This window comes from Musa acuminata, chromosome BXJ3-9 (assembly GCF_036884655.1).
Source record: "Musa acuminata AAA Group cultivar baxijiao chromosome BXJ3-9, Cavendish_Baxijiao_AAA, whole genome shotgun sequence".
Lineage (NCBI taxonomy): Eukaryota > Viridiplantae > Streptophyta > Magnoliopsida > Zingiberales > Musaceae > Musa > Musa acuminata.
Genome location: NC_088357.1, coordinates 8,093,089 through 8,109,436, shown reverse-complemented (window position 1 = coordinate 8,109,436; position 16,348 = coordinate 8,093,089). Strand labels below are relative to the sequence as shown.

Here is a 16,348-nt window from a genome sequence, read left to right as displayed (position 1 = left end):
CGATCTTTCAACTCATGGAGTTCCAAGAAAAGGAAAAAAAAATCCTGGAATCAAGAAAGCATCAACAAGAATTAGTATCAGAGGGAAGAGAAAAGGGGGATCCCCGGCAGAGTGACACCTGCGTCGACAACGAAAATGTTGCCGGAAACATATGCCGAGGAGTCATGCATCAGGAAACGAACAATTGATGTCAATGCTGGATCTAATGTGCCATATGTTCTTAGTGGAACTGTTCTTTCAGCCACCTTGTTCAGCCATTCTCTCTTCATCAGGCCATCAGTTATCTCGGACTTGAACAGTCCAGGCGCTATGGAGTTCACACGAATGTTAAAAGCACCCAGCTCCAATGCCATCACCTGTTTGCCAAAGACAACTTTGTCAGCTACCATTAAGACACCAACAGCAGCACAAAAGAAGGCTTTTTCAACAACACAGAAGTGTCATAATTGTAACAAAGGATTACATGAGTCAATGAAAACCACAAATTAGATCTGAAGAAGAAAATATGTGTAATATAATATTTGGATCTCGAAATGACAAGTGACACTAACACATGGAGTCCATATCCATATTAATAGTCAGCTTTTTTAGCTGCCATGGTACAGAGCATATGCAATGCAAGACAAACATGGGGAATTTAGGGTTCTAGCAGTCGAATTACCTTAGTAACTGCGTTAACACCTGTCTTTGATGCAACATAAGCAAGCCCTCCAGGTAACTGGCCACGTTCAATGCCACCAATAGATGATATATTGATCACGGATCCTTTCTGTTTTGCATCACGCATGTGTTTGCAGACATGTTTGGAAACCAGCCACAATCCAGTCAAATTTGTTCTGATATTGCTACTCCACTCCTCCTCGGACCAATCTAATGGTGAGTGCACATCACCTGAGGAAGAGACAGCATTTCAGCGTTGTAGAATCGAGTAGGCAAACAACCAATCAAATTAAGGTATAAGATTAAATTCAGATATGTATCATCATGTAAAAGAAGAAGATTAAATTCGCAAACTCTTGTACTTGGTGAAATTATTGAAGAAACTTACAAGTATCTAGAAATCTGAACAATCAAGGAAATCTATAAATCCCCCCTTCCTCAATTTAATGTGATACCGATACCATAAGATTATGATATGCAAATTGGAAATATGGCTAGTTAGAAACTTATATTCTATTTCCAACATCTTGTTTATTGCTCTGAGAATATCATACCCAATTTTAACATCATTTTCTGCAAGTAGGTATCAAAAGGAGAATAGAAGGAATGATTAACTGAATGTTTTGCGGCGTCTAATCTTAACAAAAATAATCCTTGAAAGGGAAACATATCATGCAGGAAAAAGTCATCGGATACTAGTAGTTCAAAGTCAGTTGTAATTCATTTTGCAAGGGAAGAATATCTTCTCACTCGCAGATACATTCCAGTTATCACAATGTTTGACTCATATGTTGAAATAAGTACAGGAAGTCTGCTATGCAAAAGTATTTACGGTTTAATTCATGTTAAATATGGGGTTCCTGACACCAGCATCTCAAAAACTATCTTAGAGAAGAATTACAACATTCCGTAGTGATCTTAGGACATACCAATATTTTAAAAAGAATAGATAGATAAAGAAATCAAGCCTTCAACATTCTGAGCAAATTTCCCAATCTGATGCCCCAAATTAATATAAGATTCATTCAGTAATTCCATTAGTTGCATTGCACAACAACAAAAAGAAGAAACAATGTCCATGAGTCTTCATAGAAAATCTCATGATTAAGGGATTCTAAATCCCATAACTAAAGGATTTTATAATCCCATAGTTAAGAAAATAAATTATTATCATAATTAAGGGATTCTTAATTAGTATCAAATCAATTCATATTATAGGAAATAAATTAGAAAAAAAATATTATATAAAATTATTAGAATCAATTTTCTTAGTTGTATAGATTATAATCAGTCCATATACATCTCCCTTTTATATACATAGAAGACCAATGAATAAAAAAAATTATATTCTGGTTTTCCATCTCCTCTTTCTTTCTCTAGTCTTTCACACTATTCGCATTGGCACAAGTCTAATTCCAATGTAATTATCTATGATACATTGTATGGATACTGTATGGCACTGTTCTATGGCCATCTCTCCTCTAACATTGTGGACATAAATGCAATGTTTCCGGTGATGAAAGCCATAATATTCCTTTGTTTATTCGAAAGAGAAGAAACAGAAGACTTATTTTGAGTTTGGAAGAGAGAGACAGAGAGAGAGAGAGAGAGATGTTTTTAGTTTGTCGTTTCACAATTGCCAAGACAGAGACTCTCCGAGATGTTTCGTTAGCACTAACTTTTTGGCCATGCCTACAACAACTCAGGAAAAAGTATTGGACACGATCAACTACTCCAAAAAACTATCAGACGTGCCGTAGGTTTGAGCACCAAATTGTGGACCAAATATGATCGGTAAACAGGTTTCTTACCGAAGAGAAGAAGAGAAATGGTACCTCGAACTCCGGCATTATTCACCAACCCATCGATCCGGCCAAACGCATCCCACGCCCTCTGCACGGAGGCGGCGATGGCCGGTTCATCCGCGCTCACGTCGAGTTCGACCGCCACCGATCGGACGGCGGATGGCTCCGACGCCCCGGATCCGTTGATCTCCTCGCAGAGGGACCTCAATCGGTCGGTCCGCCGCGCTGCCGCGATGACCCGGCAACCGGCCTTCGCGAGGTCGAGGCACAGGTCTCGGCCGATGCCGGAGGACGCGCCGGTCACCATGACGACCTTGCCCTCTAAGCTCCTCCATGGCATGAGCCCCGGCGTCCGTTTCGCCGCCTCGTTTACCGCCTCCGCCATGGTTGGATTTCGAGTCTGCGAAGGACACATATATATAAAGCAGTGGAGCCCAGAAATGGAAGAGTGAGAAGGAACAGCGTGGCAATTTCCTAGCAAATTACGATGATTGCCGTTTTTCGGAACACGTGGTTGACCTGTGGTCAAAATTGACCCCGAAGTCTTAATCTAATAATACAGAAGACAGTGGGAACTAAAGGGAATGTCAAGTGAAAGTTTTCCTTGGTATGAACAACGCTTACCGATTCAACATTCAACCAGGATTGATTCTTGTGTTCTTTTTCCTGCTGATTATGTTGGCGAACGCTTCTGAAAACACGTTGGCTCCCAACCGGCCCCACACTTCACTCATCGTTTCCTGAGGGATGCACGATATAATTAAAATTATGAAGAGTCATTCCAAAATAATTAAAATTATATTAAAGTTTATAAGTCAAGTAAAAAATAATTAAAAATGTCGAAAACTTCCTTTAAGATTAAACCGGAAAGTTATACACGTGCGGTCAAGCTCCTAAATAATCATTCTCTTTCTCTGAAGTGTTTGATTGATATTGAAATCCACCGAGTCACAATCAATAACACGTGAGTCACACACACATCGCCCAGGCCGAAGGCCATGAAGAAGCGCATTCACGAGAGCACCTGGCTTGCAGTCCAATATATGTGGGGCCCTACGCTTTAGCGGACTTGGCGAGAACATACCAAGGCACCAATTTCTTGACTTGGAAGTCCGTATTCACAAAGCTTAGCATAGGGCCACAACTAATTGTAATTACCCGGCATTTGGGAGTTAATTATCGACCGGTTAAATGAATGCGGAGCACAAACCAAATCCCATCCTCGGGTTAAGTTCGCACCCCAAGAACACGAAAAACAAATATAAAGAGAAAACAAGAATAGGTGTGTAACGTCACAGCTATTCGAGTCTTAATTTAGGTGATGCTCCGCACTAACGCACCTCACTTCCGCCCTCGCTTCCTGGAACCCGGCGTCGCCCGGGCCTCCGTATGCCCCTTCGCCCTCTTCCCCGGACGGAGTGTAGATGGAGACGCTGCCCGTTTCGGTGGCCGCCCCACGCTCCTCTTCGCCGGACCGCTTGTATCCGCCACCTTCTTCGTGGCGGATTCAACGCGAATGGCACCGGTCCCTTGACGGGTTCTCTGATCCTTCCCTCCGATACTCCTTCCACGCTTCCTCTGTATTTCCGCAGCTTTTCCGCCGACGCCGCCTCCTCTGGAGGACGGACTTTTGAGCGTCTCCTTCACGGTCCCCTTGGAGCTCCGCTTGACCTGGTTCGGCGAGTTGTCCTGCCGTTTCTGCTTTTCCAAAGCAGCCGTTGAAGCGACAGAACCATCACTCTTCCTATGTGATGTTGCTGCTGCGTCCACAACCGCCGCGTTCTGGACGGGTCTGGTCTTAACATTTGGAACTACAGCAACACTAGGCCTCTTAGCAGCGGAACCTTCTCCTGCATGGCCGCTGCGGAGCTTGTTGGTCCTCAATCCCCTTGTCTTCCTCGAAAGCACGTTTGTTTCTTTATTCACCTTCTTCTCGAGGGCGGCCTTCTCCTCGTTGACGGACTCCTCCGGTTCTGTTTTTGGCGTCTCCTCTTTCTCCTTCTCCTCCTCGACCTCCTCAGACACGTTCGACGTAGAGCTTCGCGTCCGGCAAGCGATCAGAGGTGCCGCTGTCGTCGGCTTATCAGGAAGAGAAGCAGTGAGGTCCAGATCTGGCGTTGGAGACGGAGTGGGTTCTATCGGCGGCCGTGATGACGGTGTGGGAGGCCCAACGCAGACGGAGATCTCTTTAGTGACTTTGTCACGGAGACGAGCAGCGGCGATGGATTCGGGAGTGTCTTTGGGGTGAAAGACAATGACGTTGGTGCAGAGCAGCAGCAGATCGCGCAAGAACTCCGCGGTCGTGTACGAACCACCTCCCTGACCTAAGCCGTCCACCTTGGCACGCACCATCTCTAGATCCACGTGTCGCCGTATCAGACTGTGATATCTGACGGTTTCCTGTGGATAACCAAAATAAAACATTTTTTTTTTTCGAACCACAGAAAAAAAAATAAAGGACGATATATTTCTATATACAGTCAAATCGTTACACGCAAGCATGCGAACCCAAAAAGTCAATGTTGGTGAGGAGTTACGACCCACCACCTTCAGGTTCGGAACTGCTCGGCCCACACGTTAAGCAAACAAACAAACAAACACTAATATGGCATTTTGTGAATTCTGCAGCAGCGGAAACCCAGACATATACTACAAGAAAGATCTCCGGAACCAAAACAAAAATCAAGATCCCCGTAACCATTAAATTTCCATCCAAATCAGAGAGGCAGAAGTAAGTCTTTGTTGGCCATTTCCTTTAACATGCTTTAGCTTGTTGTAATATATTAGCCAAGTCAATTCAAGGCAGCATTGTATTTAAAAAAGAAGTAAACTTGGAGCATCTTTGTCTGGTTCGTTCATTCTTAGATCTCAATCATACTCGTGATGTTCAAAGGTCTGTATATCTCAATCAACCAAATGATCGATTAGATCAGAACGTCATAAACCAAAATCAAGTTAGTTTCCATAAAAGCTTAAGCATTTCGAGTTCAGCAACGCAGTAAAGTATATCTTTGGGCAAAAAGGCGCACATCGCATATCGAATGATAATGACAATTCTCGCTTAGAGGACGAGAATGAATATGCGTTTGCCTCGCCTTCATGCCAAAGCGATACGTTACCCGACGTCCATTCAAATCAAGACCAAGAGGGGGAGGCGAGAAATCGGGGATAATTACCTGGCACCCGAGCCGACGCTCCAGAATTGACACCTGTTGATCTGATCGAATCGTGTCAAGGAACATCATCAACGGCTCAGATTCAGCAGCGACCCGCTTGCCCATGATGATCGACTCCTCTGCGGCACCCGCGTCCGCATCCGCATCCGCATCCGCCTCCTCTCTGCTGTTGCTGCCGCCGGGGATTAACCTCCTCCGCCGTCCCCTACGCCGCCTTGAGGGGCTCATCGAACACTGCACGTCGCTGCCCTCCTTCTCACCCTCCTCCTCCTCCTCGCCCTTGGATTCGGCCACCATCGACTCGCCCGACTCACCCGCCGGCAGCCGCTCCACCGGATCGGCCGACTCGCCGCCGGTTCCAACGGCTTCCTCCGCTTTTCCATCATCTCCATCGAGTTTCTTCTCGCCTTCCTTTGGAAGAGTCGAGTTGGACTCCCCGCAGGAGCGGCCGGAATCCTTACCGGAGATCGCATCACCGACGGCAGCCTCCGGCGTGTGACTCGCCGAGTTGCCCGCCTCCTTCTCCTGATCCGGTTTTTCCTCGACGGATTCCGTCTCCCTCAAGCTCCGTTCGCGCTCTTCTTCCAACCTTTTTACCTTTAGTTGCAAATATCTAAAATATACAAATAATTAAAAAAATATTTAAATATATCCAAGATCAAGCGCTCAGATGCGCCTGATCCTGATCTGACGGCAGATAAAACATAATCCTATAAATTGAGAAAAATGAAAAAACACCGTAAATTGTTATTTAATTACCCGATCGACGCATCGTAGCGTTCGACATCGCGGCGGAGCTCGGCGACTCGAAGCTTCCGGAGCTCCTCGACCCAGGGCACCTCGACAGATGAGCCAGCCTCCTCGCCTTCGTCGTCCTCGTGTCTGCCTTCTTCGCCGCCGGAACCGGCGAACCGTAGCTTCAGGTCGCGGTACCGCCGGCGGCAGCTCTGGGGGGTTAACAGGTGCGAGAAGGGGCTCCGGGACTGGATCTCCATGGCGACAGAGTCCCAACTCCGGGTACCGTGGCGGTTAACAGCGAAAGCTAGGAGGAGCTCTTCCCACGTTCCCCACACCTCTCCCTCGGGATGACCGGGGCTCTCCATCGTCGCCGCTCGCAAAACCCGACCGCCACCGTCGTCTTCACTCCGCCGCTTCGAAGTCTAGGGTTTGATCTCTTCCCCTTCCCTCTTTCTCTTTCTGTTCTCTGGTTTTGGCTTGGTATTGTTCAATTTCTTTTCATTTGGGGTCCCATTTAAATTAGACTTGAAATTCATTTAAATTAGACTTGAAATTTAATCTTCCGTCTTTCATTCAAGTTACCAAGTCATGGGATTCATTGGCCCTAATCATGTTAATCCCCAGCGAGCGGAGGGGAGGGACTTGATTCGGGTCTTCTAACTTCTCGTTGACGAAAATACCCCCCACTCTGTGGTCCGGTTCATTTTGTCTTTCGTGTCGTGAGGATGGGTTAGGTAAAGGGTCTCGGGTAGGCTTTTGGTTTAGGTGGAAGGGGCGATCATCACCGTCTGATTGGGTCTAATCTTGGATCCCGGATGGATGCCGGTTTCTGCGGAGATGATCGGCTGGATGGCCGCTTTCATGCGACATCTTTTGAGATGATCTGCTGCTATCTACATCGGACTCTGATGTCATGTCTGACGCACGCATCTACGGGCAAATAGACTCACGCGTTGGACCCTTGCAGGAGAAAGTAATGGCCACCAATGCAGCAACTTATTCGGAGCACATTAGTGCGCGATTTCCCCAGCTATACTTGGTTAAATGATTCGACGTGGAAAATGAGCAATACCGACCATAATGCGGGTCATCTCGATGATAGATACACTAGGCGCACGATCTTGTGTGACAACCATGTATTTTAGATCCGACGGCTCTGCAGCCGTGGACCGATCGAATCAGTTCTAGTTGTTATCAGGCTTGACCAGGGAAAACCAAAGAACTTGATGACTAAAATCCGGCACCATTCAACGACTTAAGTGCATGCAACTCATGCTGTTCAACACGTGCATTCAACTTCCTCAAAGATGGTGAGTTTTGGGGCGCCTTCCAGGAAACAGAGAAGCCGAATCGCATATATTATTGACAGTGCTGGAGTTGTAAGTTCAGTAATAATTATCATACATGTGTGTTTGCCCAATGCCAGGTGCGTATGCAGAACCTTATTAGTTCCTTGCTGATATGCTTTTATTCGATGCCTTTTATTTCACTAGTCCAACGCTTCAAAGGACAGCTTTACACCTCTGGATCGCATCAGGTAAAATCCAGAGGGTTCTACGGCACGGAACACCGCTCTCCGGCCTCCTATTAGTTAAAGGAGGTGGAGTGTCGATGGAATGCACTCTGAACTTTTAGATATGGAATATTGTAGAAAGAAAAGATATCACTCATCTTCTATAAGCTAATTAATAAATTAGCTTCATCATTGTTTAATATTTTTCCTTTTCTGTTCTCTTGGGATCCTGGATTTGCTGAATTACTACCTTCATCTCGAAGTAAAATGATGGTAGAGAGCTGGGTGGGTGATGTATCTTTCTACCGTATTGTAGCCGGGGAACCAATAAATGATCGAATCACTTTCTTCTAACACGGACAACAGATAAGTAGTTTTACTCGCGCGACATATAATTCACCATTTAATATGATTAGATTGATCTAAAATACTTATCCTATCAAAAATAGTATTTACATAAAACACGACTTCATTACAAACACGGTCATCATGTACACAAAACAAGAAACGAAAGAGGAGGAAATACCAAGGGGCTATTATAAACAAAATACACCCCAAAATCCAAGTCTCCTTCCAACGCCAGGGGGCGGGCTTAGATACCGCCACCGGTGGATCCCATCACCAAAGCTTTCTTCAGCTCCTTCTTGACGTCCTCAGGCGCCGCTTTGGCGGGGTGCTCTGGCGCCTTCTCATCGCCACGTCGAGCTCTTTTACCGGCCGGCGCCGCAAAATTAGACCTGCCCTTGCTGTCGTCTTCCCCGCTTGCAGCGGGCGAAGCCGCCTTCCACCCGCCGACCTCCGCACGGAGCTCTTCTACGGCCCTCCTCAGTGTCCCATTCTCCGCCTGCAGCGCCTCCAATTGCCGCCTCATGGACGAACGCTCCTCCAGCAACTCGCCGTCGCTGCCCTTCTTCTCGGTCGCAGGAGCGTCCCTGCCGTTGGCCCCGTGCTCGATCGAGATCTTGCTCATCACGAGGAGGGGAAGCTTGGCGAACGAGATCCCGGCCGCTGGATCATGGAATGCGGTGCGGAGCTCTGGCGTTGCTCTCAGTCCCCACTTGAACTTGACGGCGGTGTGGCTTCGTAAGGGGAGGACGCTAGTCGTGCTGACCTCGAAACCTGAGACGAGCCCGTGAATCCCATCTCCGAAGCCGTTCGCAAGGAACCGGTTCTCTCCTCCGAACCCCACAATCGGGGTCTCGGCGCCGTTGACCAAGCCGTCGCCTTCCGTGCCTCCGAGGGGGTCGAACTTAGCCGCAGCGGCTGCCGAGGCGGCGGTGGAAGAGACAGTCTTCTTTACAGCGAAGTCCCCGAAGCGGGGCTTGAAGAGGATGGAGAAGGAGGGGCCGGCAGAGCCGGGGCGGGCGAGAAGGCCGAACTCGGCGGCCATGGAGAAGGGGGTTCCCATGGCAGGCGAGCCAAGGGGGCCGAGGCCGGTCTTGAGAGCGAGAGAGAAGGGGGCGGCGGGGTCGTTCGGACGGTAGGAGAGGCGGAGGGAGGGGCCGGAGGCAAAAGCGGTGGAGAGGTCAAGGCGGAGGTGGCGGACATCGTCGAGGGCGGCGGCGAGGCCAGAGAGGAATGGGAGGCCCAGGATGCTGACGGGGACCTTGGCCCGCAGTAAGGGCTGGCGATCCTCCCGGAACTTGAGGGACGCCTTCATCGATAAGGTCGATGACGGCGACTCGACTCTATGATTCACCGCTTCTTCTATTATTACGAAGCTTCGATTTAGTCGCCGATTGCAGGAACAGCACGCAGCTCGTGATCGAGGTTAGGGTTTTGGCAAATGAGGGAAGGGAGCATAATGACGAGGGGGGCACGGTTGGAATTACATTTCTTTTCGTTTCGCCCGACGACGTTTGTTGGAGGGTTTGCGTTTTTTCTCGGGTTAGCAGTTCAATTGGATGTTTCACGCCAGAGGGAGCAGTTGTGAAATAGAAAAGCGAAATTTAGGTGTGTGTGTCACGGTTTCCGTATGAAGCGCTTAACAACGAAACTCCCCGTCAGCATCTACGGTTTGGGCCGAATAGAAGGAGGACCCATGGTGACATAAAGTGGATGCCGCCATGATCCATAAAACCCAACCGGCCTCATGTAATCAAATCAATAAATTTAAATATAATGATTTTTTTAGCTAATAAAAATAAAATAATAAATATTTAACATTTCAAATTGAGTTATATTATTTTTTATTAATAAATTAAATTTCAATAAATATAATAATTAAAAAATAATAATCTTAGGTGGAGGACTCACCTTCCTCCTATTTAAGGGAGAGATTTTTTTTTTTTACGTCAAAACCTAACAGTAAGAGAAACAAAAAATTGTCCTCCTTAGAGATAGATTTCTTTGCCTTTCATGAAAAATAAATATTTTTTTATTTTTAGATTAAATAATTTTATAATTATTTATGATATACTTATTTTTTTAAATAATTCTTTTAAGGATTAAAAATTTTATTTTTGAATTAAAATATATTATAAGTATCCATGCTATATATAGTTTTTATAATCTTCTTATATTCCTTCATTTGTTTAAAATTTTATTATAGTATTAAAATATATTATAATTATTCATGTTATATGTAATTTCTAAAAAAAATTGCATTCTAGTTGTAATATTTGATTTATATTAGATTCATATAATAGTTAGTTAAAAATATTATTTTTTATGTAATTTTATTTTTAATATACTATTATTTATTATATTGTAGTGACTCCATGTTAATGATTAGATATTTTGATTATAATTCTATGGTACTATAATTCAAAAATAAGAGAATTGATTAGTATTTTGGGCTGAAATCAATTCGTAGGCCAAGCCTTGTAGACTAGGCTTAGCATAGGTCAAGCTCTAGTCCAAAAGATAACTCAACTTAGCCCAATATAAATAATCATGTGCAATACATATGGCCAATCCATAGGCTATGGGTTCACTTAACTTGGTATGGTGAATACATAGTTATATGTAGTGCACATAACTTATTGCTATGTAATCTAGCTCATTGTGTTTACTTTATTTAATTTAGACCCAAAGCATTAATTGAATCAAATCATATTTGATAAGTTTAGATTAATTCATGATAATTCTAAATTTGATTTATTTAAGTTTATTTAACCTAAATTAAACCTAATATAGTCTAAAATATACCAATTTATAGTAGTTTAAAATTAGTTCAATGAGAATTAAAAATTGATTTATGTTATAGTAAAATCTAGTTTAATTAGATTGAATGAACTATTGTTCAAATCAATTTAGACTTAATTGATATTATTTGACATTAATGATGTTTAAAAGATATATTTAGATGTTTTTGTTTCCCTAGTTAAGACATGTAGGATGATTTCTTTTGGGAATTAGTGGACCATAAAATATGATAATTGGATAGTTACTCTATTTGTTATTGGGATGAATATGTCATTATTTGGTAGGTGAGAGATATTACTCCATTCATCATTGAGAGTGTGATATGGGTTTGTCTCTATACGTTATTAAAAATATATAAATTGTTGGGGGAGTGCTCCTTTGGATATTTGAATATACTAGTGAGAATGTTTGACTCTTGAATATTATTTATTTTACAAATGCTTTACATGGTTTCTACTTAACGGTATTGAAATATTTTTTGTTTTATATTTTATTTTTAAAGTAGCCTATCAGTAGTAGTAGATTAAATTACAATGCAAAGTAGATCTTTTTCTAACGTCGGGTAAAGTGAATAAAACCTATAACTAATTTTAACTTATATTTTGATGAATAAATTAATTATAATAAATATTTTTAATTTATGAATATTAATAAAAATGATGTTTATTTATTCGACTCTTGATGTACCTATGGAACGATATTGTGATCTTATAAAGAAAAAAAAAAATCCAGAATATGACATCCATCGACCTATCAAAGGTTGAGGATTTAAAATCACATTCGAGATATGTGTTGGCTCTTCTATTGCGTCGTTTCGCTCGAATATTTCTTTTATATGTTGATCTATTTTATTATTTTTTCCTCTAATACTAAGTTAGCAAGTTTGTCAGACTGGTCAACAAGTTTAAGTCTACGTACTAGGATGCACACACCTATTAAACCTCTTTTATAGTAGATTGATATAACCATTATAATCAGATGTGGGGATGCCGATCTCGAATGTAATTGTCGCCATTTCGCATGCTATGATATATAGTGCCGGTGCATGATGAAAGATAATTGATCGGCAGGGTGGATGAAAGATAATTGATTAGTAGGGTGGAACGAAGAGGAATCATCCAATATTAACATATTGACCACATGACATGAGATGTCAACCACATAGTATCAAGATATCGGGCACCTGAGGTCAAGTGTCAACCACATAGTGTCATGATGTTAGGCACATGACACAAGGTGTCGGAGATGTCAACTAATATCATGATGTTGGCTACGTCAACTTTCCCCTAACACTATTGTGTGACTGAACACACATGAGTTGTAGGTGTGGGTGGTAAGGGATGTGAAACGGACATCCCTTCTTTCTTAAGAGTCTTGCCCACAACGAGCTTGTCACGCATCTGTAGGGCAGCTTTTATCTGCCAGCCCGACGCGTGTTTTGGAGTTGCTCGCTCGCTCGTCAATGTTGCTGTTGAATTCCCGGAACAGGAAACCCCCGCGAAGCTGAAGGAATACAACTTCGCAACGCGAGTGCTACTGGTCAGGTAATCGGAGGAAGGTTTCATTCAGAAGCAACCTTAACAGTTGAGAACACCCTAAACAGTTACGTGGGGCAACCATGCATCCACAAATCTGTTCTGAAGCTTCATCTGTGAGGGAGACGTTTGCACTTATGGCTGCAAGTCGGAGACGTACAACAGAGAGGAACGATCTTCTATCGTAGCATGAACTCCCAAGAGGGGTAAAGCTTCGTGGATCGAGATCTACCCCCAAAGTTTCACTTTTGATCACGACGCCTACCCATTCTGGAAGAATTTGGGCTCCTCCTAAATACTCTCCGACGAGCGAGAGCGCATTCAGCTGTTTTGAGAATTACGATTGCATGAAGAACGTGCTCAACCACTGTTCACCACCCAAACTTCGTCAGGCTTCCGAAGAATTTAGCAGTCTTTGATGAAGAATGGTAAGCTTCTAGTATGCATTTATGCACCAGGTTGACAACCACAAAACGTAGGGTTAAGAGAGAGAGAGAGAGAGAGAGAGAGAGAGAGAGAAGAGGGGAATTGCACTGCGAGGAAAGCTTGCTACTGTGAGAAACAACAAGCGACAAGAAATAGGCCAATAACCAAGTCATTGTTGATAAGGATGGATATAAAAGGTCAAAACAGGCGCAGGCGAATCGGACGGGATTGGAGAACAACCCATTTTGTGCCATCAAATTTTGCTGTCTTTTTCATGACGGAATAGAACTGAGAATGGCATACCAACTACGAGAAGAGTAGTCCAAGTCGTAAAGGTCCGGAAAAGTCGCAGCACATTCACTTGTTGCCATGCAAACTCTCGCAGCACATTCACAGGTTTCTATAACCTCTTGTTTCTCCATGCCATTTCTGCTGTCGACCATACCCTCCGATTCATTGTTCCAGGGGCAATGCTCGCCCAACAACATGCTGATCTTTGGTGAAGTAGAACGTAAATAGCTTGGTCGATTTGGCAATACGGCCTGCCTGCCCGGAAGCGTAGCTCGCAGAATCCTATGCCTCAGAATCTAAATATGACGACAAAGATTAGATACATAACATTGCGAATTTAGTTGGCGATCTATTAGAATTAGAGCGATCGTGTAAACTATATCTCACGTGATCCACCACAGTCCATGCTCTTAGTACTTAAAGTAGCTTAAATCTTCTGCAGCAGCCCCTCGGTAACACGATCTGGACCAAAAGGACTACTACGCCTGGTGGAGCTTTTCTGCCATGTTCCCCAGCTGACATTGGTTTGCCCCGTGACTAAGAACAAAACTGTGGGCTGTGCAGACTATCTTCAGTCGGCTCGTCCTCCAGCGTCTCACAGAACGAGAGGGAGATGCGACACGAGACGGTAAAGATCATAAATAGTAAATGAATCAGCATCGTTCATAGCGTGAAACAGATCCTCATGCACAGGGCGGGCCTGGAAGAGATCACCGCGAGGAAATGATCATTCTATCCTTCGTAGGGCTAGCCTAGCAGTGGGTGAGATGGGGGTGTTCCTGGTACTTCGTCGAATCACGGTATGTTTTTTGACCTTCAGATCTTGGTCGAATCCCCAGGGAAACTGACGGTCATGATCTGGAGGATCGAGAGTCCGAGGAAGCGTGCCGGAGTATCCAATGAATTGACGCCACACGGGACGTGAAGCGATAAAGGAGGCAGCGGCTGCCATAAGACGCCAGCGTGGTTTCTTTCCATAAGGATTGGGCGGAAGAGGCGGAGGAGATGCCTATAAAGGCGCCGCGGAGAGAGCGTAGTATTCTCCTCCTCGGGCGGCAGAGAACGCTGAAGCACAGGGGAATTACCCTCATCAGTAGTAAGTAGTTCCCGTCTCAGGTACATGAAAACAAATGTTTTCTCTGTTAGATTTCGTGTCCTCTGTTGGATCTTGAGATGAATGAAATGTTGATTCTGTGTCTCGCTCATATGGTCTCTATCTCGATGACGCTGTTTGAGATTGTCTTTTGCCGTCGTAAGACGTACACTGTTTACCCCTTCCGTTCCATGCACAGTGTCTTCTAGCTTTTAGTTTGGAGACGGAGGAAACGATATTTATCCTCTTATTGAAATTAATGTACCCAACCGGGAGTAAGATTGCGTGATCCGCTTCAATTGATTAGATGTGCACGTCCTTTGTTTCTGTTGTTTTCACTAGATTTAAGTAGAAGAGGAGGAAGCCTTTTGATTTGCGAGGCAATTTCCAGCTTCATGGCATCTATTTCGAGCTGGCAGCATTTATTCGATTCTCCCTTTAACAAAGGAGGTATACGGATGACTGCGTCGCAGGTGAGCCCATAGCAGCAGGAGGAGGAGGAGGAGGCGGACGCATGACGGTGAAGGAGGAGCCCTTCCACTTCCACTATGGCTGCGGCGACAACGGTCTCCAACGATCGCCAACTGAGAAGCCCGCCTTCACCCTTGGGCAGATCAAAAAGGCGATTCCCCCTCACTGCTTCGAGCGCTCCATCCTTCGCTCCTTCTCTTACCTCGTCCACGACCTGCTGTTCGCGGCCCTCTTCCTTTACTTCGCCGTCGCCGTCATGCCGAAGCTCCCGTCCGGCCTCGCCCTCGCCGCCTGGCCCCTCTACTGGGTCCTCCAAGGCTGCATCCTCATCGGGGTTTGGGTCATCGCTCACGAGTGCGGCCACCACGCCTTCTCCGACTACTCCATCCTCGACGACGTAGTCGGTCTCGTCCTCCACTCATCCCTCCTCGTCCCCTACTTCTCCTGGAAGTACAGCCACCGGCGCCACCACTCCAACACCGGCTCCATTGAGCGCGACGAGGTCTTCGTCCCGAAGCCCAAGTCCGCCCTCTCGTGGTTCACCAAGTACCTCAACAACCTCCCCGGCCGCGTCCTCACCCTGGCTATCACCCTTTCCCTCGGCTGGCCGCTGTACCTTGCCTTCAACGTCTCCGGTCGTGCCTACCCTCGCTTCGCCTGCCACTTCGACCCCTACGGGCCCATCTACTCGGACCGCGAGCGGGGCCAGATCTTCATCTCCGATGCCGGCATCGTGGCGGCCTCCTTCGTCCTCTACCGCGTCGCCGCCAGCTACGGTTTCTGGTGGCTGGTCCGGGTGTACGGCGTGCCGCTCCTGATCGTGAACGCCTGGCTGGTCATCATCACCTACCTGCAGCACACGCACCCGTCGCTGCCCCACTACGACTCGAGCGAGTGGGACTGGCTCCGGGGTGCGCTGGCGACGGTGGACAGGGACTACGGGGTACTCAACAAGGTGTTCCACAACATCACGGACACCCACGTCGCCCACCATCTCTTCTCCACCATGCCACACTACCACGCCATGGAGGCGACCAAGGTCATCAAGCCGCTTCTGGGCGAGTACTACCAGTCCGACGACACGCCGCTTTTGAAGGCCATGTGGAGGGAGGTGCGGGAGTGCATATACGTGGAACCGGACGAGGATAGTAAGCAGAAGGGCGTGCTGTGGTATCGGAACGAGTTCTAAGTCGACGGCTCTGCTCGGGAGAAGATGGCTAGGTTGTCGTGTTTACCTTTGCTTCCTCCTTAGTCGCTAATTTAGCGATTGATATGGAATTTCCATGTATCTTTCCAAGTGATACGCCTAATTTATGAGCGTATCACTGCAGCCGGCATTGCCTATGTTCGAAGCGTGTACGAAAATGGTTTGCATTCATGACGTGCGCAGTGAACAGTAGAAATCATTGATAGGTAGATGATGGGGTTTGTGAAGTAGTCGTAATTTGGAGTACTTAACCTATTAGCTTAGTTGGGCAAGCAAGTACAACCTA

At 45.6% G+C, this 16,348-nt stretch overlaps 4 protein-coding genes across 6 annotated transcripts; 1 reads left to right on the top strand and 3 right to left on the bottom strand.

The window, feature by feature from the left end:
- Window positions 1–45: 45 nt before the first annotated feature.
- Window positions 46–3,204, bottom strand: LOC103997715 (uncharacterized). Its single transcript, XM_009419021.3, has 4 exons — window positions 3,090–3,204; window positions 2,496–2,865; window positions 662–891; window positions 46–356 (listed from the first exon to the last, which is right to left on the bottom strand). The coding sequence occupies exons 2-4, from the start codon at window positions 2,848–2,850 to the stop codon at window positions 78–80; spliced, it is 864 nt and encodes a 287-aa protein (XP_009417296.1). The 5' UTR covers window positions 2,851–2,865; window positions 3,090–3,204; the 3' UTR covers window positions 46–77.
- On the bottom strand, window positions 3,090–6,946 carry LOC103997714 (uncharacterized). Of its 2 annotated transcripts, XM_065169316.1 has the most exons (4): window positions 6,401–6,946; window positions 5,642–6,254; window positions 3,806–4,865; window positions 3,090–3,205 (listed from the first exon to the last, which is right to left on the bottom strand). In XM_065169316.1, the coding sequence occupies exons 1-3, from the start codon at window positions 6,742–6,744 to the stop codon at window positions 3,807–3,809; spliced, it is 2,016 nt and encodes a 671-aa protein (XP_065025388.1). In that variant the 5' UTR covers window positions 6,745–6,946; the 3' UTR covers window positions 3,090–3,205; window position 3,806. The 2 variants fall into 2 exon arrangements, with proteins under 2 accessions (XP_065025388.1, XP_009417295.2); XM_009419020.3 differs by lacking the exon at window positions 3,090–3,205 and having other exon boundaries at window positions 3,611–4,865.
- A 1,336-nt stretch (window positions 6,947–8,282) lies between these two features.
- Window positions 8,283–9,816, bottom strand: LOC103997713 (uncharacterized). Its single transcript, XM_009419019.3, has one exon. The coding sequence runs from the start codon at window positions 9,550–9,552 to the stop codon at window positions 8,485–8,487; it is 1,068 nt and encodes a 355-aa protein (XP_009417294.2). The 5' UTR covers window positions 9,553–9,816; the 3' UTR covers window positions 8,283–8,484.
- A 4,429-nt stretch (window positions 9,817–14,245) lies between these two features.
- Window positions 14,246–16,236, top strand: LOC103997712 (delta(12)-fatty-acid desaturase FAD2-like). 2 transcript variants are annotated; one of them, XM_018831246.2, is made up of 2 exons: window positions 14,246–14,387; window positions 14,858–16,236. In XM_018831246.2, exons 1-2 carry the CDS (start codon window positions 14,297–14,299, stop codon window positions 16,042–16,044), a joined length of 1,278 nt encoding a protein of 425 aa, XP_018686791.2. In that variant the 5' UTR covers window positions 14,246–14,296; the 3' UTR covers window positions 16,045–16,236. The 2 variants fall into 2 exon arrangements, with proteins under 2 accessions (XP_018686791.2, XP_009417293.2); XM_009419018.3 differs by having other exon boundaries at window positions 14,252–14,407.
- Window positions 16,237–16,348: the final 112 nt, after the last annotated feature.

What these genes read in the sequence shown, in the direction of transcription:
- LOC103997712 (XM_018831246.2), top strand. Translation starts at nt 14,297, where the DNA reads ATGCCTATAAAGGCGCCGCGGAGAGAGCGTAGTATTCTCCTCCTCGGG. An exon ending in GGGAATTACCCTCATCAGTA is followed by an intron (nt 14,388 to 14,857) that starts GTAAGTAGTTCC and finishes ACTGCGTCGCAG; the next exon opens with GTGAGCCCATAGCAGCAGGA.
- LOC103997714 (XM_065169316.1), bottom strand. Translation starts at nt 6,744, where the DNA reads ATGGAGAGCCCCGGTCATCCCGAGGGAGAGGTGTGGGGAACGTGGGAA. An exon ending in CGCTACGATGCGTCGATCGG is followed by an intron (nt 6,255 to 6,400) that starts GTAATTAAATAA and finishes TGTATATTTTAG; the next exon opens with ATATTTGCAACTAAAGGTAA. An exon ending in AGCGTCGGCTCGGGTGCCAG is followed by an intron (nt 4,866 to 5,641) that starts GTAATTATCCCC and finishes GGTTATCCACAG; the next exon opens with GAAACCGTCAGATATCACAG.
- LOC103997713 (XM_009419019.3), bottom strand. Translation starts at nt 9,552, where the DNA reads ATGAAGGCGTCCCTCAAGTTCCGGGAGGATCGCCAGCCCTTACTGCGG.
- LOC103997715 (XM_009419021.3), bottom strand. Translation starts at nt 2,850, where the DNA reads ATGGCGGAGGCGGTAAACGAGGCGGCGAAACGGACGCCGGGGCTCATG. An exon ending in GAATAATGCCGGAGTTCGAG is followed by an intron (nt 892 to 2,495) that starts GTACCATTTCTC and finishes TCTCTTCCTCAG; the next exon opens with GTGATGTGCACTCACCATTA. An exon ending in GTGTTAACGCAGTTACTAAG is followed by an intron (nt 357 to 661) that starts GTAATTCGACTG and finishes TTTGGCAAACAG; the next exon opens with GTGATGGCATTGGAGCTGGG.